Source organism: Schistocerca cancellata, chromosome 2 (assembly GCF_023864275.1).
Source record: "Schistocerca cancellata isolate TAMUIC-IGC-003103 chromosome 2, iqSchCanc2.1, whole genome shotgun sequence".
NCBI classification, from domain to species: domain Eukaryota; kingdom Metazoa; phylum Arthropoda; class Insecta; order Orthoptera; family Acrididae; genus Schistocerca; species Schistocerca cancellata.
Genome location: NC_064627.1, coordinates 774,028,996 through 774,052,817, shown reverse-complemented (window position 1 = coordinate 774,052,817; position 23,822 = coordinate 774,028,996). Strand labels below are relative to the sequence as shown.

At 44.3% G+C, this 23,822-nt stretch overlaps 2 protein-coding genes and 1 pseudogene across 2 annotated transcripts in view; all 3 read left to right on the top strand.

Annotated features, from left to right (window-relative positions):
* The window catches only part of LOC126162613 (cuticle protein 21-like), a 311,740-nt gene that overhangs the window by 193,889 nt on the left and 94,029 nt on the right, over positions 1 to 23,822 (top strand). The window lies entirely within an intron of this gene.
* On the top strand, positions 15,150 to 22,620 carry LOC126162624 (cuticle protein 19.8-like). Its single transcript, XM_049919244.1, has 2 exons — positions 15,150 to 15,301; positions 22,154 to 22,620. Exons 1-2 carry the CDS (start codon positions 15,290 to 15,292, stop codon positions 22,514 to 22,516), a joined length of 375 nt encoding a protein of 124 aa, XP_049775201.1. The 5' UTR covers positions 15,150 to 15,289; the 3' UTR covers positions 22,517 to 22,620.
* LOC126163230 (5S ribosomal RNA) lies at positions 15,559 to 15,676 on the top strand (annotated as a pseudogene).

The following is a 23,822-nucleotide window of genomic DNA, read 5'->3' as shown; positions in this document are numbered from 1 at the left end:
GGGGCGTGAGGTCTCCACAGTACATCGATGTTGTCGCCAGTGGTCGGCGGAAGGTGCACGTGCCCGTCGACCTGGGACCGGACCGCAGCGACGCACGGATGCACGCCAAGACCGTAGGATCCTACGCAGTGCCGTAGGGGACCGCACCGCCACTTCCCAGCAAATTAGGGACACTGTTGCTCCTGGGGTATCGGCGAGGACCATTCGCAACCGTCTCCATGAAGCTGGGCTACGGTCCCGCACACCGTTAGGCCGTCTTCCGCTCACGCCCCAACATCGTGCAGCCCGCCTCCAGTGGTGTCGCGACAGGCGTGAATGGAGGGACGAATGGAGACGTGTCGTCTTCAGCGATGAGAGTCGCTTCTGCCTTGGTGCCAATGATGGTCGTATGCGTGTTTGGCGCCGTGCAGGTGAGCGCCACAATCAGGACTGCATACGACCGAGGCACACAGGGCCAACACCCGGCATCATGGTGTGGGGAGCGATCTCCTACACTGGCCGTACACCACTGGTGATCGTCGAGGGGACACTGAATAGTGCACGGTACATCCAAACCGTCATCGAACCCATCGTTCTACCATTCCTAGACCGGCAAGGGAACTTGCTGTTCCAACAGGACAATGCACGTCCGCATGTATCCCGTGCCACCCAACGTGCTCTAGAAGGTGTAAGTCAACTACCCTGGCCAGCAAGATCTCCGGATCTGTCCCCCATTGAGCATGTTTGGGACTGGATGAAGCGTCGTCTCACGCGGTCTGCACGTCCAGCACGAACGCTGGTCCAACTGAGGCGCCAGGTGGAAATGGCAAGGCAAGCCGTTCCACAGGACTACATCCAGCATCTCTACGATCGTCTCCATGGGAGAATAGCAGCCTGCATTGCTGCGAAAGGTGGATATACACTGTACTAGTGCCGACATTGTGCATGCTCTGTTGCCTGTGTCTATGTGCCTGTGGTTCTGTCAGTGTGATCATGTGATGTATCTGACCCCAGGAATGTGTCAATAAAGTTTCCCCTTCCTGGGACAATGAATTCACGGTGTTCTTATTTCAATTTCCAGGAGTGTAGAATTTTGGGCATCTATCGCATTTGAGTTTGTATATTCCTGATTTACGGTAGGGATTCTTGGAGGTATTTACATCATGGATTACTTTTTGTTGCAATTTATTATTTGTGGAGAAGCTGATTGTGATATTTTCTTCTTTTTAAATAAGTTTGCTATTTGGTATGAAAGTGGGCCTATGCTTCTCTCCAATACTTTGTATGTATCAAAACATGTGGTGCGTGGTAGAAATCTTCGCAGTGACAAATCTAAAGTGTTCAGTGAGAACAATTTACGTGTGCAACAATAAGAATGCAGTGAGAATGTATTTACATCTGTTGGACGAATGTTACGAAAACAAACACTTTAAACCGACGTTTCACGTAAGTCACATGCAACGAAAATCTGTATCGCAACTATCTGTCTGTGACGTTTTTATAATTATGTATTATTTACATATGTATTATTTACAATTAATCTGTAAAAAACACACCAAATGTCATAAAGAAAGCGTGTGAACCGTCTGAGGGTGAATCACAACGATTCGAAACCGGTAACGGTACCCATTGAATAAAGGAACTGAAAGTAAATTTGTGGCTGGTTGCTGTCCTAACACCATCAACAATACATTACCATGCCTAATACGGCGTGGGGAAGCCGTTAAAAAAGCTTCCAGTCACCTGCAGGTCCTGTACGGTTTTCAGAGGAATCTTACATCATTCTTCCTGCAAATTAGAGGCCAGTTTAGATAATGATGATGGAGGCGGATAGCAATCACGCACACTTCTCTCCAAAGCAGACCACAAAATCTCAATAATAATGAGATCTGGTGACTGTGGCGACCAGAGGAGGTGCGACAGTTTATCCTTGTGCTCAGAAAACCAGTCCTGGACGGTGTGGGTTGTGTGAACAGCGGCCCTGCGGTCTTGCAACGTGTCGTCACCACTGGGGAATAAACTCTGCACCATGGGCGTTTTGCCACGGAAAGGACCTGTTCAGTCAAAGTGGTCGCATAATTCTTGACAGTAATGCGACCTCGCAGAGTAACAGAGGCCCACGGAATACCACAATATGGCTGCCCAATCATCGCTGAACGCCTGCCATGTTTCACTGTTGGGACGTAAACTCGGCCAGAAGCTGGGAACAGTATGAAACAAGACCAGTCCAACCAAATGACATTCTTCTATTGCACCATAGTCAACGCTGTATAGATTTGGCATCACGTTTTCCTGTTACGGGAATTTGCAGCACTGATGTGAGGTTTTCACATTTCCTGCTCGCCTGACAGTTCCCAGTTTATGGAGCTCCCTTTGTTTTGTTTTTATGTTGACACGGTTCCCGAATGCGACATTCGGTTCTGCAGTGATTTTTGCAGGTGTCATCCGCTTCTTTTTTGTCACTTTCTTCTTCAATGACCGACCGACATGATCACTCAACACTCACTTTCGTCAGCGTTGTGTTAGCGTATGATATTTTTCCGCTTCCACTGTATATGATATAAATCTTCCGTACGGAGCTCTTGATATACCGAACACTCCAGCTGGGTTGGTTATAGAGCCACCTGCCATACGGGCACCAACAATTTGCCCACGTCGAACGTACTTAGCTCCGTAATAATGTATTCAAAACCACAGAGAACACTATTCTGACCACGACTGACACTTGCAAAGTATTGAGGCCATTCGTGGGTCCTGTTCCTGCTGGGATACAATAGCGCAACCTGCAGGCTTTTCTAGCATCTGCATTTATGTTCAAGCATGCATTTCTCTCGGCATTCCCGCATTATTTTCCAACCCCTGTAGACCACTGGCCAGTGTTTCCTCCAAATCGCTTAAGGCAAATGCTAGGATGCTTGTTCTGATAGGGTCTCGTGGTTTATTTCTCTGTCATATCGCAGCCGAAGCTTGCCCGCAGTCTCTAATCTTCCTCACTTCTTTCCACGCTCACCTCGCATGCGTGCGCGCTTACGTCATCCAGTTGGAACGAGTGACGTGGCTTTCAACCGATTATTGAAACGGTGATAACATACTTACGGAAAGAAATAGGTATGTGACTTACAAGAGCGCCTCTGTATCGATTCATCAGGTATGCAAAGCTGCTTCGGAGTGACTGCATAAGCAATGACGCGTCGAGAGTACTGCCATATGGTATAGGAATGTGTGAGAAGTCCTTCATAAACAGCGAATGTCAACGTATATGTTATGTACATGATCGTTTCTGGTTTCAGTTGGATTTGGAGCTACCATCTGCTTCTGTGCTGGCCTAACTACTGGGTTATTTCAGCAGTGAGAATATGGCTCACAGTCAGTTCAAGCTCTGATTTATAATTCGTACAAGCTACGCATACAGCTCATACCATCATGTTGATGCTACGTACTGATGTGCTTGATGCTAGTACTGTAGAGCAATGAGTCGCATGTCAACACAAGCACCGAAGTCAACATTACCTTCCTTCAATTGGGCCAACTGGCGGTGAATCGAGGAAGTACAGTACATACTGACGAAACTAAAATGAGATCTAACATGGAAATTAAGCGTTTCCGGACACATGTCCACATAACATCTTTTCTTTATTTGTGTGTGAGGAATGTTTCCTGAAAGTTTGGCCGTACCTTTTTGTAACACCCTGTAGAGTTATTGCACTTCGTTTAGTTTCTTGCTCAAATTAGTTTTGTATCGGTATTGCGCTGCAAATATCTGCGCAACAGTGAGAATATTGACAGTATGCGCTGTGCATCTTGTTTAAGAACAAATTTGTTCACTTCACTCACGGATGTTGCTGTTGACAACAGTTAAGCCAGTTTTCCTCTTCACCCTCAAGCTTGCATTCAGCATTGCTTGGATTTGTTTTTCCAGCAATCTTAATAGTACATTAGCTGTACAGGAGAGCGGTATGAATACTGGCGAAAGTAAAGCTGTGAGGACGTTTCGTGAGTCGTGCTTGGGTAACACAATCGGTAGAGCACTTGTCCGTGAAAGGCAAAGGTCCTGATTCCGAGTTTTGGTCCAGGACACAGTTTTAATCTGCCAGAAGTTTCAGTACCAATGAGTTTACGGATGAAGAGGTGGCTGACATTCACCTCTCGCAAGGGGTTCGCTAGATGCAGTGAAAGAGCTGCATAACGACGCTATGCTGAACTGTTTCCGCGCTGATTGCAACTACTTCAAAGTAGTTTAGCTTCTGTAAATACGCGCCTACTTGAAGATGGGTACCTCCATGTTACAATGGATTATTACTTGTGGGGATTTTCACTGTTTTGCAGTTATTATTTGAGAAATGGTTTTTACTGGGGTAACATGTCGAATAAATCGTAATGACATTATCACTCTGTAATTTTTCGCCGCAGACCGTGGTGTCCTTATTCCAAAATACTCTGGAACTATTCCTGAACAACCTCGAAAGTTTGTCGGCGGATTTCTGGTTCATCCTGAACATTACCTCCTTAAATGAGTATGTCACGAGAAGACTATGGAAGTAAAGTTAGAGGGATTGTAGCTCACACGAAGGCTTACTAGCAATCGTTCCTGCCACACAACTTTCGCAACTGGACCAGGGAAGGGGGAACTGGCGATGATACACAAAGTACTCTCCACTACACTCCATAAAGTGACGAAGAGCATACCTGTAGATGTAGAATAAATATCAATGCACTATGTCCTGTACTATGTATTAGCCGCTTCCACGTGTTACTATTATTGGGCAAGGTCCTACAATAACACATTGCCACGGTAGTTAGTGGAGACAACACGCATTGTTTGACATGCAGCTGGGAGCGCTTAAATTCACATGTTCCTGTCTGAAAACGTATGCTTTACTTTGTAACTCTGTCTTAGTCAATGTTTCCTAAGAAGATACCCCATAGTGTTTTAGTACGAAACGGCATCTCAACGGTCTACTAGGCGCGTACTTTTCTAGCGTTTGGTCGATGTTTTCGTTGCAGCGCAGGGAATTTGAACAAACGGGCAAGATATTTGCCCCCAAAATATCCATTAGAGAATACCATAGTCGCTCTACATCTACGTATTACCTGTGTAACTATTTCGACCGGGAGAATTGGCGCGTTAGTTTTCTTCCGCAAAATGAGTGTGTCGACAATCATGGGCAGGCAACCCACATTACGTGACTGCATGGCGGGCCGCGCGCAGCATAACAAGCAGAACTCCCTTACGCGGAGAGAATCACCAAACACTGATGTGCACGAGGTACGAGGCATTGATGTTGGCACACACACAGAATCCTTCCTTCTGGATGAATATTTGGTCACAACTGCCAAGGTATCGCAAATCGAAAGAAATAAGAACTAAATGTTTCAAACGTTTTACACTTCTAGAATGTAACTGCAGGTGCAGTCGAAGGAAGTGTTTTAAGACCATTTGCGTTTACTGCATGTGTAGATAACCTTGTAGATAAAACCGTAATCACAGTGAGACTGTTTTCAGATGATACTGTTGTGTATAGAGAAATAGCAAAACTAGAATATTATAACGACTTGCAAGGAAACCTGCAGACGATCTACGCGTGGTGCATGAATTGACAATTGACCATAAACATAAAAAATTAACGCATTGTGCATAAAAAGGTGGAAAGAACTATTATTGTATAGTTACACGTTAAGTATCTGGAAATATTTGTATGGATCGATTCAAAGAGGAACGATCACATGAAACTAATCGCAGGAAAGTAAAGTGCCAAACTCATATTCACTGATGAATCCTGAGAATGTATAGTCCAGCGTCGAAGGAGGTAGCTAAAGAAATACTCATTCAAGAAAGAGCAGCGTGTTTTGTTACAGGTTCGCTTAGTAAGTGTGGAAGCGTCACTGTGAGATGCTCTCCCAACTCATGCGGCAGAGGGTACAAGAGGACACTGTACGTCACGATGTGGAATACTGTTAAAATTACGAGATCGTACGTTCCTAGAAGAGTCAGACAGTATACTGCTACCTTCTAAGAATAATTCGCGAAAAGACCACGAAGAAAAAATTAGAGAGATTGGAGCTTTCACAGAAGGTTACCAACCAAAGGTCTTCTCGCGCACCAATCGCTACTGGTACAGGAAAGGGATATGTGACAGTATTGCACAGAGTAGCTTCCGCCCCACAGCATTAGGTGACTTGCGAAGTATAGATGCAGATGTAGAATTTTGGGGGTGTTGCAAGCGAACTAAGGAACATGATTTCGTTAACAAAACTGAAATGTTTTATTATCTGCTTGATACTCATCGAATATAAACTAGAGGAAACAATTACAAAAATTTGACCATTGGCAAGAACAATGGGTTCGTGCTGTGCTGGGATATACTGAAGCGAGGACTCCGAGTATAAACGTAAAATGTGCTTTCAACATATAAACTTTTCACAGCTGACTTGGATCTTCAGTACTCTCTGTAACTGAAATACACTGAAGAGCCAAAGAAACTGGCACACCTGCCTAATATCGTGCAGGGGCCCCACCAGCACGCAGAAGTGCCGCAACAAGACGTGGGATGCACTCGACTAGTGTCTGAAGTAGTGCTACAGGGAACTAACACCATGAATCCTGCAGGGCTATCCATAAATCCGTAAGAGTACGAGAGGGTGGAAACCTCTTCTGAACAGCACATTACAAGGCGTGCCATATATGTTCAAGCGCAAGTGCTTCAACTCAGAGGGGTATTCCTGGAGCCAGTCTGTAGCAACTATGGATGCGTGGGGTGTCGCATTGTCCTGCTGCCATTGCCCAAGTCCGTCGCAATGCACAATGGATATGAATGGACGCAGGTGATCAGGCAGGATGCTTACATACGTGTCATCTGTCAGAGTCGTATCCAGAAGTAGCAGGGGTCCCACATCACCCCAACTGCACGCCGTTACAGAGCCTCTACCGATGTGAACCCAGCTGACATGCAGAGTCCATGGATTCATGGGGATCGAGGTGCTGCTAGCTGCTGGACGCGAAAACGCCGGTTGGTAAAATTTATGTGACGTCATGAGGTCGGAAGACACAGAGCAAAGTTTTTAGAAAACGGAGTTTCTTAATGTGACGCGCATTCTTGGCGGGATATTTTGCTGAAGAAGCAGTTACGTCATTGGTGGGCAGAGGGTTTTGCAGCTAAATGTCTAACATGGTCCACAGTTAGTTGCCCATCTAAAAGCTTCCAGGGCCAACAAAAATTACACTCTCGGTGCGTCATATAATTAGTGACCGAATTTAAAAATTTTAAATGCTGTAACAATCTACTGATTAAGAGTTATAATCTTATGTTTATGGTTTAATACAGTAGGACAGTTATAGTTCAAAAAATGTCTCTGAGTACTACGGGACTTAACATCTGAGTTCATCAGTCCCCTAGAACTTAGAACTACTTAAACCTAACTAACCTAAGGACATCACACACATCCATGCCCGAGGCAGGATTCCAACCTGCGACCGTAGCGGTCGCGCGGTTCCAAACTGAAGCGCCTAGAACCGCTCGGCCACTTCGGCCGACACAGTTATATTTAGAACTGTGTATACCTCCTGAGACGTGTTACTCACCGCACAGAAATACCCAGATTATACTCATCCATTATTTGAGAATAAGAGCATTTTGTAACTTGTAACAAACTTTACTCATTTGTAACAAACTTTACCCCCCCCCCCCCCCCCCCATGAACCATAGAGACCTTCCCGTTGCTGGGGAGGCTTGCGTGCCTCAGCGACACAGATAGCCGTACCGTAGGTGCAACCACAACGGAGAGGTATCTGTTGAGAGGCCAGACAAGCGTGTGGTTCCTGAAGAGGAGCAGCAGACTTTTCAGTAGCTGCAGGGGCAACAGTCTGGATGATTGACTGATCTGGCCTTGTAACATTAACCAAAACGGCCTTGCTGTGCTGGTACTGCGAACGGCTGAAAGCAAGGGGAAACTACGGGCGTAATTTTTCCTGAGGGCATGCAGCTTTACTGTATGGATAAATGATGAAGGCGTCCTCTTGGGTAAAATATTCCGGAGGTAAAATAATCCCCCATTCGAATCTCCGGGCGGGGGCTACTCAGGAGGACGTCGTTATCAGGAGAAAGAAAACTGGCGTTCTATGGATCGGAGCGTGGAATGTCAGATCCCTTAATCGGGCAGGTAGATTAGAAAATTTTAAAGGGAAATGGATAGGTTAAAGTTAGATATAGTGGGAATTAGTGAAGTTCGGTGGCAGGAGGAACAAGACTTTTGGTCAGGTGAATACAGCGTTATAAATACAAAATCAAATAGTGGTAATGCAGGAGTAGGTTTAATAATGAATAAAAAATAGGAGTTCGGGTAAGCTACTACAAACAACATAGTGAACGCATTATTATGGCCAAGATAGACACGAAGCCCACGCCTACAACAATTGTACAAGTTTATATGCCAACTATCTCTGCAGATGACGAAGAAATTGATGAAATTATTCAGGTAGTGAAGGGAGACGAAAATTTAATAGTCATGGGTGATTGGAATTCGAGAGTAGGAAAAGGGAGAGAAGGAAACATAGTAGGTGAATATGGATTGGGGCTAAGAAATGAAAGAGAAAGCCGCCTGATAGAATTTTGCGCAGAGCATAACTTAATCAGAGCTAACACTTGGTTCAAGAATCATGAAAGAAGGTTGTATACATGGAAGAACCCTGGAGATACTAGAAGACATCAGATAGATTATATAATGGTAAGACAGAGATTTAGGAGCCAGGTTTTAAATTGTAAGACATTTCTAGGGGCAGATGTGAACTCTGACCACAATCTATTGGTTATGAACTGTAGATTAAAACTGAAGAAACTGCAAAAAGGTGGGAATTTGAGGAGATGGGACCTGGATAAACTGAAAGAACCAGAGGTTGTACAGAGTTTCAGGGAGAGCATAAGGGAACAATTGACAGGAATGGGGGAAAGAAATACAGTAGAAGAAGAATGGGTAGCTCTGAGGGATGAAGTGGTGAAGGCAGCAGAGGATCAAGCAGGTAAAAAGACGAGGGCTAGTAGAAATCCTTGGGTGACAGAAGAAATACTGAATTTAATTGATGAAAGGAGAAAATATAAAAATGCAGTAAATGAAGCAGGCAAAAAGGAATACAAACGTCTCAAAAATGAGATTGACAGGAAGTGCAAAATGGCTAAGCAGGCATGGCTAGAGGGCAAATGTAAGGATGTAGAGGCTTACCTCACTAGGGGTAAGATAGATACTGCCTATAGGAAAATTAAAGAGACCTTTGGAGAAAAGAGAGCCACTTGTATGAATATCAAGGGCTCAGATGGAAACCCAGTTCTAAGCAAAGAAGGGAAAGCAGAAAGGTGGAAGGAGTATATAGAGGGACTATACAAGGGCGATGTTCTTGAGGACAATATTATGGAAATGGAAGAGGATGTAGATGAAGATGAAATGGGAGATATGATACTGCGTGAAGAATTTGATAGAGCACTGAAAGACCTAAGTCGAAACAAGGCCCCGGGAGTAGACAACATTCCATTAGAACTACTGTCAGCCTTGGGAGAGTCAGTCCTGACAAAACTCTACCATCTGGTGAGTAAGATGTATGAAACAGGCGAAATACCCTCAGACTTCAAGAAGAATATAATAATTCCAATCCCAAAGAAAGCAGGTGTTGACAGTTGTGAAAATTACCGAACAATCAGTTTAATAAGCCACAGCTGCAAAATACTAACACGAATTCTTTACAGACGAATGGAAAAACTAGTAGAAACCGACCTCGGAGAAGATCAGTTTGGATTCCGTAGAAATACTGGAACACGTGAGGCAATACTGACCTTACGACTTACCTCAGAAGAAACATTAAGGAAAGGCAAACGTACGTTTCTAGCATTTGTAGATTTAGAGAAAGTTTTTGACAATGTTGACTGGAATATTCTCTTTCAAATTCTAAAGGTGGCAGGGGTAAAATACAGGGAGCGAAAGGCTATTTACAATTTGTACAGAAACCAGATGGCAGTTATAAGAGTCGAGGGACATGAAAGGGAAGCAGTGGTTGGGAAGGGAGTGAGACAGGGTTGTAGCCTCTCCCCGATGTTATTCAATCTGTATATTGAGCAAGCAGTAAAGGAAACAAAAGAAAAGTTCGGAGTAGGTATTAAAATCCATGGAGAAGAAATAAAAACTTTGCTGAAGATTAGATGGGTAGATCACATAACTAATGAGGAGGAATTGGGGAGAAGATGAGTTTGTGGCACAACTTGACAAGAAGAAGGGATCGGTTGGTCGGACATGTTCTGAGGCATCAAGGGATCACCAATTTAGTATTGGAGGGCAGCGTGGAGGGTAAAAATCGTAGAGGGAGACCAAGAGATTAACACACTAAACAGATTCAGAAGGACGTAGGCTGCAGTACATATTGGGAGATGAAGAAGCTTGCACAGGATAGAGTAGCATGGAGAGCTGCATCAAACCAGTCTCAGGACTGAAGACCACAACAACAACAACAACAAACTTTACACATACTTTCAAAACTTGACGAAATTTTTTATGATTTGGAACCTCCACAAAATGATGAAAGGAAAAAGTCTATCACTTACTACATTATCGCTGTTCGCCCACTGAAACTGCAACATCAGCCATGACGTTTTAACTTATTGCTTCTTCACTCTAACTTTATTCGCAGTATATTTTGCAGTCACTATCCACATGTATCACTGAATGTACCTGCAAAATTACGTCATCGTAAGCACCACAGTTCAGAAAAGGTCATAAATCTTTAGATGAATGAAGAACTAGTTTTTACTGAAAACGGAATGCAAATTACCTGTACTATACTCATCCAGTGTTTGATAATGAGAGCAGTTAATGACATCCAACAGTCTTCAAACACAATTTCAAACATTTTTGAACATTTTTCTCTTACCTGTTCAGCATAAATAATTAACACATCAACGCATTTGTACAGGAATCAAATGCTTCAAGCTGTATTATACATGGGAATTCGATTCTATAAACAGTCGGGAGTGGACTACTGGTACTTCCAGTGATCGGACTCGTGCTGGAATATCATTTACGTCACGAATTTCTGTGTTGTTCCGCTCCAGTTTAAGTACGCATATTGTTGCCGGGATACAACTTATTTTCGTGGGGCTTAAAGATCGCTCAACTTACAGAGACGAATATAACAATTCTCATTAAGATTAGTATCATCTGAAGTCAGCCTTCACAAACGAGCTTACTCTATAAAAATATTCTCAGTTCTTCTCATTTTTGTTCTTGGATCATTTCTGTATTTGAAAAGACGTGTTATTTACTGACCACTATCACGAAGTTGCCCGCATCCGTAGCTGATAGGTCAGAGCGTCTGATGGCGGAGACACGGGTTCGATTCCCGGTACCGCCGGGAATTTTTTCTTGTTGGTAAGGCTAGGCCTCCTGAGATAAGTTCAGGAGCGACTTGATTGAGAATCAGCGGCTGCAGCTCACGAAAACCGCCAAAGGCCGGAAGACTGCTGTACCGACCCTGCGCACCTTCATAACGCATGCAATGACGTCATTGGCGGAGGATGATACGGCGGTCGCTAAATACCGCTGTGGCGCCAGGACCCATGGACGGAGTTTTTACAGGGAGCAAGAATTAATATGCAATTTGTTTGTATTCTTATGCGTTACAAGTGGGCCTAACAATTTATACAACAATTCCTAAATATGTTTACACACAAATTTGTTGAATTTTTTTAAAGTTATTACGAACTTTGTGTAGCTGCGCATAATAAATTTCATGCTAACATGTTATTGCCCGAAATACTGGCTTCAAATGCACAGTTTCAGAAAATGCTTTCGAATCCATTCTGTAATGTGTAAGGCTGCTAGATTAGATACATAGGGTGATTCTGCGATAATTTACAAACTCTCAGCGGATGATGGAGGAAGGTAAATGTATCAATTTGAGTTCAGGGATCCTGATCCGGAAACGGTCAAGTTGAAAGCTACTTCTGACAGTGGAACGCATGTACCGGTACTCTTTTTGCTTAGATTGTAGCGTAGGCAATGTCCAGAGCTGGTAGTATGGACCAAAACAAGAAAAAAATATCCAGTTCGCAAAAGCTCTAAAATAATTACCTTAAAAGCTATGAGGACTTGATAATATGAAACCCATATACTACTGGTAATTAAAATTGCCACACCAAGAAGAAACGTAGATGATAAACGGGTATTCATTGGACATATATTTTATACTAGAACTGACACGTGATTACATTTTCATTCAATTTGGGTGCATAGATACCGAGAAATCAAAACCCAGAATAACCACCACTGGCCGTAATAACGGTCTTGATACGCCTGGGCATTGAGTCAAACAGAGATTGGATGGCGTGTACAGGTACAGCTACCCATGCAGCTTCAACACGATACCACAGTTCATCAAGAGTAGTGACAGGCGTATTGTGACGAGCCAGCTGCTCGGCCACCACTGACCACGCGTTTTCAATTGGTGAGAGATCTGGAAAATGTGCTGGCCAGGACAGCAGTCGAACATTTTCTGTATCCAGAAAGGCCCATACAGGACCTGCAACACGCAGTCGTGCATTATCCTGTTGAAATGTAGGGTTTCGCAGGGATCAAATGAAGGGTAGAGCCACGGGTAGTAACACATCTGAAATGTTACGTCCACTGTTCAAAGTGCCGTCAATGCGAACAAGAGGTGACCGAGTTCAATGGCACCCCATACCATCACGCCGAGTGATACGCCAGTATGGCGATGACGAATACGTGCGTCAAGGGTAACCGCAGCCATGGTCTCCGCACAGATAGTCAATGCTGCCGCAAACGTCGTCGAACTGTTCGTGCAGATGGTTGGTGTCTTGCAAATGTCCCCATCTGTTGACTCAGGGATCGAGACGTGGCTGCACGATCCGTCAGCCATGCGGATAAGATGCCTGTCATCTCGAGTGCTAGTGATACGAGGCCGCTGGCGTTCCGTATTACCCTTCTGAACCCAGCGATTCCATATTCTGCTAACAGTCATTGGATCTCGACCGACAGGAGCAGCAATGTCGCGATACGATAAACCGCAATCATGATAGGCTACAATCCGACCTTTATCAAAGTCGGTAACGTGATGGTACGCATTTCTCCTCCTTACACGAGGCATCACAACAGCGTTTCACCAGGCAACGCCGATCAAATGCTGTTTGTGTATGAGAAATGGTTCAAATGGCTCTGAGCTCTATGGGACTTAACAGCTGAAGTCATCAGTCCCTTAGAACTTAGAAGTAATTAAACCTAACTAATCTAAGGACATCACACACATCCATCTCCGAGGCAGGATTCGAACCTGCGACCGTAGCGGTCGCGCGGTTCCAAACTGAAGCGTCTGGAACCGCTGGCCGACTGTGTATGAGAAATCGGTTGGAAACTTTTTTGATGTCAGCACGTTGTAGGTGTCGCCACCGGCGCCAACCTTTTGTGAATGCTCTGAAAATCTAATCATTTGCATATCACAGCCTCTTCTTCCTGTCGGTTAAATTTCGCGTCTGTAGCACGTCATCTTCGTGGTGTAGCAATTTTAATGGCCAGTAGTGTGTATTTCTGCTGCAAGCTCTTTGGCTTCCATGTTATTCAGGATGTAGTATGGACCAAAGCAGGAAAAAACTGTCAATTAATTATGGGCACTAAAGTGCAAATCTAAAAATAGCTACGAGCAGCTGCTCATTTTCACCACTTTCAAAAGCATTTCTTCTACTGAAACAATGCCAATAGCTCTGATGGTACATGCGTTTTAGAGTCCATATTTACTGGACATTTTCTTCTTACTTTGTTCCATACTACCACCTCTGAAAGATGCCTAACCTACAATATTAGCAACAACAGTAGTGCCTATACATGTATTCCACTGTCAGACACCACGACGATGTTCGCGTATAACTTTCAAATCGGTCGATTCCGGATCAGGGTCCCTTAACTGAGATTGATACATTGACACTTCTCCATTGTCCCCGAAAGTCTGTAACATCGTGACGAAATCGTCCTGTAAAATAACAACTGACTTCGTCAAATCTAATCTAATTTTTACATACAGTGTGTTTCAAAGTCTTTGCATGAAACGACTAGACGTGATAGTCTACCTAATGGAGAACAACTTATGTTAAGAATCAAAATGTCAGTTCAAGCTGCCAGGAGGCACTATGCGATCTTCACTAATTGTTATGACGTGATTTCATATGAGGGTCTAACAACTATGCTTACCACCTACCCCAGCAAATTGATAGTGATGTTCAACAAGGAAAAAAACATCGATTTTTTTTACGAAGTGTTGCTGTGGTTATGGTCTTGAGTCCTGAGACTGGTTTGATGCAGCTCTCCATGCTAATCTATCCTGTGCAAGCTTCTTCATCTCCCAGTACTTACTGCAGCCCACATCCTTCGGAATCTGCTTAGTGTATTCATCTCTTGGTCTCCCTCTACGATTTTTACCTTCCACGCTGCCCTCCAATACTAAATTGGTGATCCCTCGAAGTCTCAGAACATGTCCTACCAACAGATCCCTTCTTCTAGTCAAGTTGTGCCACAAACTTCTCTTCTCCCCAATTCTATTCAATACCTCATTAGTTATGTGATCTACCCATCTAATCTTCAGCATTCTTCTGTAGCACCACATTTCGAAAGCTTCTATTCTCTTCTTGTCTAAACTATTTATCGTCCACGTTTCACTTCCATACATGGCTCCACTCCATACAAATACTTTCAGAAACGACTTCCTGAAGTGTAAACATTTCATTTAACTTGAATTGATAGACTACTGTTGCAGTGGCCATATCAAAATGTCTTTGCGTTGTTTTTTGGTAGTTTTTATTAGGTAGTGTTCCGGCTTGCAATAGGCGTGGTAGCAGACAAGGCTAGCAATACTTTTCGCGCGCCTACGTGTCCTTGGCAACAGATGTCGCCGCCCAAGACTGGAGCAGGTACTCAGGACTTCCCACAGCGAACAGCAGATGGCCTGCCGAGACTCTCGTAACTGCGGCAGCCTCGCTCGTATTTCAGGAGACCTCCGTACCATATGCTGGGGAGACCACTTTCAGCGTTCGCCACCCACAGTCATTAATTATCCGATACCGTACTGTTAAAGGCACACGCGAGCACCTTTGCAGAAATATAAATTAATTCGCTCCAACAGATGGTCCGTCCTCAAAATAGCTTCCGTCGCAGAAAAAATGCAGGCTGGCTGGTTTTAGGAGTGGGTCTGCAACTGGTCAGTGGGTATATAAAGCGGGGCTTCACTCTGTCTTGCCAGTGTACACCTCCAGTAGCACACCACAACAACAACATGGCTTCTAAGGTGAGTTGCTCCAGTGCCACGAAGAGCGTCCATAGACTGAAAGACAAAAATTTCCAGCTGAACTACATTGTTGCCATATCTAAACCATAGTATTAACTTCACAGGATACCATTTTTGTTCTGTAATTGAATGGGAGTCAGAAACATATAGATTTTGTGTACATAATTACATTGAAGTGTTTCAGGGCGATTGAAAACCGAGTGTGACTAAAGATGATCGGTTCGGTCTAGAAACGTCCAATACTATGGAAAGAAATAGGCAACGGCCGTGCCGCAGTGGGTACACCGGTTCCCGTGAGATCACCGAAGTTAAGCGCTGTCGGGCGCGGTCGGCACTTGGATGGGTGACCATCCAGGCTGCCATGCGCTGTTGCCAATTTTCGGGGTGCACTCAGCCTCGTAATGCCAATTGAGGAGCTAATCGACCGAATAGTAGCGGCTTCGGTCAAGAATACCATCATATCGACCGGGAGAGCGGTGTGCTGACCTTACGCCCCTCCTATTCGCATCCTCCACTGAGGATGACACGGCGGTCGGATGGTCCCGGTAGGCCACAATGGCCTGAAGACGGAGTACTAGGGAAAGAAATAGTGCCCTATTGGACTTTTGATTACGTAATCATCCTAGTGAATACCTTAGAAACGGACATCTGTAAAGTAACATACTAGACCAAATGACGGGTGTCATTTCGTGGGATAACATTATGAGACTATTTGTCAGATAAGTCTATCTTTCACGGTTTCGGTGATGGACAAATCTCGATTTGCATAATAAATGATGCACATAACGACAGAAGCTTGTGTTTCTATGAATACATTGGATCCAGAGTACTGCTTTCAGAATATCAGTTGGTTTAGCGGCAGATAAAGAAGAAACAGCAAGCACAACGTATAACAAAGGCAGATGACAGTGTGCCTCGACTTCTTATTGAAGTAACTGAGTGGAATGCAGAAGACTCTTTTATTATCTGGTCTCTCTTTTACCTTTTACTAATGGGAGGACCGTACAAAATAGTGTTCGTGTATGAGCGCTTATGTACGAACGGATATCTCAGTGGTTTCCTCCAAGACGATAACTCCCACAACGCTCCGGTAGAAATTAAGTGGATTATTTTCTTCTGGAACAATTCCAGACCAACGCTGGATAGTTATTTCACTTGATACGTCGAAGCGGGAGCTAAATATAACTTCAGAGGTGAATTGGATAAAAATAAGTCGCTAATAGGAAGCTTGTATTCACCGTTGCTCCACGTGAATGAAGAGCAGGTTCACGGCTTGATTGCTGCCTCTTGAGTGGGTTGTATGTCACTTGTCTACATACTCATCTAAATCTACATGACTGCTACGCATTTCACACTCATGTGTTTGGCAGGGAGAGCATAGAACGTTTTTGCGACCGCTACAACCTCGAGTACCACGTGGAAAGAATGAACGCCTAAATCTCTCCGTGCGAGCTCTGATATACAGTATTACGGACATTTCTCCCTATGTTTTCACATTCGGAAGTGACAGTTGGTCACTGAAATTTCGTGAAAGATATTGCTGAAACGAAAAACCCCTTTGTTTCAATGACCGCCGCCGCAGCTCACGTATCAAATCCGTGATGGAAAACGAGCTACCCCTCTTTGAACTTTTTCGAAGTCCTCCGTCAATCCTATCTGGTAAGGATATCATACCGCGCAGCAATACTCCAGAAGACGACGGACAGTCGTATTGTAGGTGTTTGTTTAATAGAGTTATTGATCTGTTAAATGTCCTGCCAACGAAACGCCGTCTCTGGTTCGTCTTCCCCATAACGTTTTGGTTTTTGTGATCTTGCGCGTGACTGTCTCGTGTAAATGACCGCAAAGATTGCGTGTACAGTGTTGTGTAGTAGGTAGTGACGGAGGGGGGGGGGGGGGGGGTTAGGGGAGCGTGAAACCCGGTGGAGGCATATATGCATATATCCTAACCATCTCTAATAACATATACTGGGCCCCGGACAATAACGCTACCGTACCACTTCATAAATATTGCGGAATGAGTCGGAATTTTCTACAAAGCATTACGAAAGAACTGAGGATCAAGAACATTACGGTTGTTATTTTTCTTCAAGACGCTAGCGAAATATTAGCGGTGAAAATTTCTTCTCCAAATTTCTGCTCCAAATCGAGCATCACAAGTGTACTTTGATGATCTTGACTATTGAGGCGGTCGCTTGGTGTAAATCATGGCTATAGTCAATGGTTGTCGTACATGCCCAGCTGCTTTCAACAGTTTCAGCTAAACTCGTATGGATGCAGTGATGAAATATAGGATTAGGACCGCAGTTTTCTTCTGCAGAAGTAAAGCAGTGCATCTGTAAAAGCATGTACATCAACGCATTCCTTATAAAATCAGAATTTTGCTACGTATAATTTAGTGATTTAGGAAGAAATTTAATAGAACTATCCGACAAAAGCGTTCGGTCACTCAGCATTCTGTTCTCATATACTGTAGGGCACTTTATCATGGCGTCTGGACTCCCTAGTTCTGAAATTGCATGTTTGGATACTGTAGGCCGGTAGTATTTGGTGTCCGGTCGCCACCAACATTACTAGTCACACAGTGCTGTGCCCATTAGCACAGCAACAGCCACTGCGATTATTGTATTTTATTTCACTGCTAATTTGTAGCAATAAATATTTTACTCAAGTATCCTTAGTGGAAGTGCCACTACGTAAGGCGATTTAAGTTTCAGCTTGAATGCAGGCAATATTAACACGTTCGTTAACTTCGTGGAACAGGGTAAACTCATTCTCTCATCACCGCTCCTCTGTCACTAATATGCTGTCGAACACGTGCTCGGACTGGAAAAGGATAACGCAGGATTAACCGTATCGCCTTCAAAGGAACTATTACAGCATTAGCCTAATCTATTTAGAAAAACCAGCAGGATAGTCGGAAGCGTCTTCGTCCCCGCTCTTTCCAAATGTTATTCTGACTCCAGCTCAGTCAGCCAAGTTTGCGTGCATTGCAATAGTAACATCTGATACAAGAATCAAATAAATGCCAACATCACTCTGTACTAAATGATATTTGCATTGCATTTCCTCTTTTATGGCTGTTCGTTATAACGGATAATAGATATCGGACGTTTCAGTAAGCTTTATCTTTCTGTTTCAGTCTTTGTGAGGAAATAATCACTGTTTAGTTGCAAATAAGTTCACTGGGCCCTTTTTACTTTTTTAAATATCTGTCCACTATCTTATCATGAAATATGTGTAGGGGATATTTACGAATTTATATAAAAAATTCCTTGTGGCGTCAACAGTAGGTGCTCCTGGAACAAAAATATGCTTTTCGAATTGCGACACTGTTGCTCAGTAAGTTCAAGCTACGCTTAGTGTTACGATAGTTTACAGAAAAGTTCTCCAAATATCAATGAGCATACACGCGAAATCATAAACATTCAACAGTTTCAGCACTGCAAAGAAAAAGAAACTGATGTAAGTGCATATGACTTTAGACTCACGTAATTTATGCCGGCGTCTTTTCTCGACTAATTTTGTTGGTGGTCAGTAGAAGAAAATAACAAGCGCTCATTGCAGTGTACCATCTAGCCAGTGTCATGGTGACTACATAATCGACACTAGTTCACATGGACACATCTATCAAAGTAAACAGGTCATCGTTTTATGGAAGGAATCATTCTAGCATTTGACTGAAATCAGCCAAGAAAACTTAAATCAAAAAGGCTGAAGGGGAAGATATTTATAAGTAAAGCCAATTCTAAAAACTTTCTTCTTCTTCTTCTTCTTCACTTCAAAGTTTAGGCAATATGCCTGTCCGTGATTCACGTTTTTAAGATAGTCTACTTCTCGGTCTTCCTTTCCCTCTTTCCTGAGGGTTTGTACTTGTTTAGAATGATTGGAATTCTGCTTTCTTCCATACGTTAAAGACGTTGCTTCCATATCTCCCTACATTTTTCCACGTGGTGGTTGAAGGTATAAATTCCTAGATCTTCCGCATATTCAGATTTGTTATAATATCCTTGGGCAACCTTTGAACGATCTTAAAAATCTCATTTCAGGCGATTGTATTGCGCTTTTGCCTTTCTTTTATTCAGTCCAAGATCCACTGCCATAGAGCCAGGCAGACAGGTACAGCTATTTCTTTCTTTTTTTTTTTTTTTGCAAAATTTTAATTTTGTGTCTTTCCTCGTCTTGTTCTTTAATGTTTTGTTTGTAGTTCCACATATGTGATGAAATTTATTGATTTTATTATGTTCATCATTATCGTTATTTAACCTGATATCGCATCCTAAACATCTGGAATTGAAGACTTGTTGTAGTAATACTAATAATTTCGTGTGGCTCAAAGGCCTGGTGCAAGTCTCTTAATTGGCTGCCACTTCGGCGACTACCATTTCGCTAACCTACCCCAGTTATCCAACCGGGGAAAGGGGACCTACAGTTCAACGTGCAATCCGAATCACATGTTGTTTTTGGTGACTCGTGACATAGTTCAGAGGTGAAGGCTAGGTTAAAACGAAGGCTTAAATCTGTGTTTCGACCGCGATTCGCTCCCACCAGCTTTTATTTTCGAAGCATGCACCTTACCGCTAGATCACCAGGCCCGATATTTGTTTCCTTTCCTTGCCTTCAATAACAGTTTTTGATCGGAGTGGGTTTTTCCATAGTGATTCATAAGTTTATTTTTAGTTGTGGATGTTTTCAAATTGTAGAAAATTCTACAATTCTGTAATCTATATATGCAATGTCTTCAGTTTCTTTGTAAAAATTTAATAATAATTACGTACTGAAAATAGATTATTGATTACATTTCTTTTTTTTTTTTTGTATGTCAGTTTGCTAATTGAATTTGTACTCGATTGCTTGTTGGTTAGTTGCTGGGAGGGGACGAAACAGTGAAGTCATCGGCCCCATCGTATTAGGGAAGGATGGCGAAGGAAGTCGGCTGTGCCCTTTCAAAGGAACCATCCCGGCATTTGTCCGAAGTGATTTAGAGAAATCACGAAAAACCTTACTTAGGATGGCCGGATGGGGATTTGAACCGTCGTCCTCCAGAATGCGAGTCCAGTGTGCTAACCATTGCGCCATCTCGCTCGGTCAGTTGTACACGAGGGATCATAAATAGCGACAGAACGAGACGTAAACTTAAATGGCACAATGTTTTTTAAGATCTCCTTTTCATGTCGTGAGAGATGCCTCCAATCACCAGCTTCGACGACTGAGTCGCAACGACACTGAATATTCCTTGAGAATTCAGAATAGCTTCACGTCTGTTCGGTTGAATGCGCATTTAAGAAGGGCCGCTCGATATGTTACGGAGAAGGTGACCTTCAGATGTAACAAAACTGGCCTGCGTAGCCCGTGGCAGGGGACCAGCTTCCAGTAGCGACACACACACACACACACACACACACACACACGAGCCCAGGTAGACACGGCAGCTTTCACCGGCGCGGTAACTCAAGGGGCAGTGACGCGGCAACCGGCTGGCGGGCTATTATCTAACGCAAAAACAATTCCCGGGCGCCCAAACTGGGTCACACACACACACACAGCACTCGCACGCTGGCTCTGGTCTCCCACACAGTGCCAGCTCGGCCCGAAGGCCTTGGCTGGCAGGCGGGCCCGCGGTTACGCGAGCGGCCAGGGCCTCGCCAGAGCTGGTAGCCAAGTGCCCGCGCCCGGAGCCGGTGCATCGCCAAGTGCGGCGCGCTCCGCTGCACACAGCACGCCCCGCTGACGCCTTCCGCATCGTTTACACTCGCCGAGCGCTTTATGGCAACTCTGCCACTACTCAAACAGTGCACGTAGCTAGTAGCGCGAACTAAGCTACACACATTATCTGATCAAAACCACCCTATTAGTGGACATTAATACTAGGCGTGTCCACACTTCGCCAGCCGGCCGGTGTGACCGAGCGGTTCTAGGCGCTGCAGCCTGGAACCGCGCGACAGCTACGGTCGCAGGTTCGAATCCTGCCTCGGGCATGGATGACCTCAGAAGTTAAGTCCCATAGTGCTCAGAACCATTTGAATCTGAAAACTCAAGTAAACAAAGCACAAACAGTCAACACATCTTCGTTTCTTGGATGACTCTTCGAAACGCCTGCAGTTAGGCAAATTATTAACTGAGAAATATTTCACAATATATTTTAATGGAAGATCCCTCGAATTTACGGCTTGTACTCCTATTCGCTTCATTTCAATCCGTTAAAAATTCTAGACATAGTATTTTGAAAATTTCTGAACTTACAAGTAATATCAGGAATTTTTATTTTTACATACGTAAAAATGAAGTGAATTATTAATTTCAAAATGTTTCTGAACTGTTTTGAAGATACTCGATTTTCACTATCATTCCTCGCTTTTGTATTGCATCAATTATCCCCGTCAGAATAACGGTGCTCATGGCTATTTTCTTCGACGTTCCTCTAAAGGCTGGGAGGGTCGAGAGGTGACGTGAAAGGAGAGTGATTGGTCAACGAACTGTTTGTTAGCTGCGTGACGAAATAATATTCAGTGAATAGTTAATAATTTCCAAAATCAGTTTATAATTCTGGTACAGGGATACCCATAGTCCTACTAGTAGCCGGCCGACGTGGCCGAGCGGTTCTAGGCGCTTCAGTCTGGCACCGCACGACTGCTACGGTCGCAGGTTCGAATCCTGCCTCGGGAATGGATGTGCGTGATGTCCTTAGGTTAGTTAGGTTTAAGTAGTTCTAAGTTCTAGGGGACTGATGACCTCGGATGTTAAGTCCCATAGTGCTCAGAGCCATTTGAACCATTTTTAGACGTGTCTGAGGTGTAGGGTGACGGCAGGGGGACGCGGTGTACTAAGTGAGCCTGGCCTGTCCGCTTGCAGCTGATCGTCCTCGCCGCCGTGGTGTGCGCCGCTGCCGCGCAGCTGGTGGTGCCACGCGCGCCGATTGCCACGCCACTGGCAGCCGCCATCGCCGCCGGTGAATACGACCCGCACCCGCAGTACACGTACGGCTACAGCGTGCAGGACGCCATCACCGGAGACGCCAAGAGCCAGCAGGAGTCCCGCGACGGCGACGTCGTCCAGGGCAGCTACAGCCTGGTCGAGCCCGACGGCTCCGTCCGCATCGTCGAGTACGTCGCTGACCCCGTCAACGGCTTCAACGCCGTCGTCCGCAAGGGGGCCGCAGTCGCTCCTGCCCCCGTCTACGCTGCCCCAGGCGTTGCCAGGACGATCATCGCTTAACACGGCCCGGACTCGTCATCACGGAAGAACATACAGCTTAGCGAAACACCTTCTGCACATTCTGTGAATGTACGCAAATAAACGGCACTGACTTGGTTCACTCAGTAACTGTTTTCTGTTCTGCTTTTGTTATGTTTCCCGCACTGACTTGGTTCACTCAGTAACTGTTTTCTGTTCTGCTTTTGTTATGTTTCTCGGTATGTATCTACAATATGCTGTTTAGTTGCCTGAAGAGGACTGCTGCAAAGACGGTCGAAACGTCGGTTTTATGGTTGTCTCGGTAGTGAAGGATTCCGGGCGCAATATTGACTCAGAATCAAATAATGCAGTTCAAGACGTAAGTCCAAGGGTTTTAGAAAATAAATTGACGCTAAATCACAACAAGACTCAGTTTTTATGATTTCTAACACACAGTTCAACAAAAACTGACATTTCGATTACACGTAATGGGCACATGATTACTGAGACTGAATAGGTGAAACCCCTAGGCTTTCAGTTTGATAGTAAGCTGAACTTCTGCCAGTACCTCGTCTCCTACCTTCCCAACTTTACAGAAGCTCTCCTGTGAACCTTGCAGTACTACCACTCCTGAAAGAAAGGATATTGCGGAGACATGGCTTAGCCATAGCCTGCGGGATGTTTCCAGAATGAGATTTTCACTCTGCAGCGGAGTGTGCGCTGATATGAAACTTCCTGGCAGATTAATGCAAAGGTCCCGAGTTCGAGTCTCGGTCCGGCACACAGTTTTAATCTTCCAGGAAGTCTCATATCACCGCACACTCCGTTGCAGAGTGAAAATCTCATTCTGGAGGTAGTAAGCTGTCGTGAAAAGTCTATGTTCAGGATCTTGTTCAAAATGTAAATGCTATTTTACTTGTCATTAGAACATTATCTTAAATAAGTGACAGTGCTACACGAAAAGTATTCTACTTTGCTTGCTTTCATTCGCTGACGACATATGGTATTATTTTTTGGGTAACTCTTATGATTCAAAAATATTTCTGGCTGAGAGACGGGTGGTTCGAGCAGTATGTGGTGTAACTTCGCAAACCTCTTGGCGACCCCTATTCAGTAGTCTGGGAATTCACACAATGGCGCCTCAATATATATTTTCCTTAATATCGTTTGTTATTAGCAATATCAGCTTATTCCCAAGAGTTAGCGGTATTCACTCAGTTAATATGTGGCAGAAATCCACTCTGCAACCAAGCGAGGTGGGGCAGTGGTTAGACACTGGACTCGCATTCGGGAGGACGACGGTTCAATCCCGCGTCCGGCCTTCCTGATTTAGGTTTTCCGTGATTTC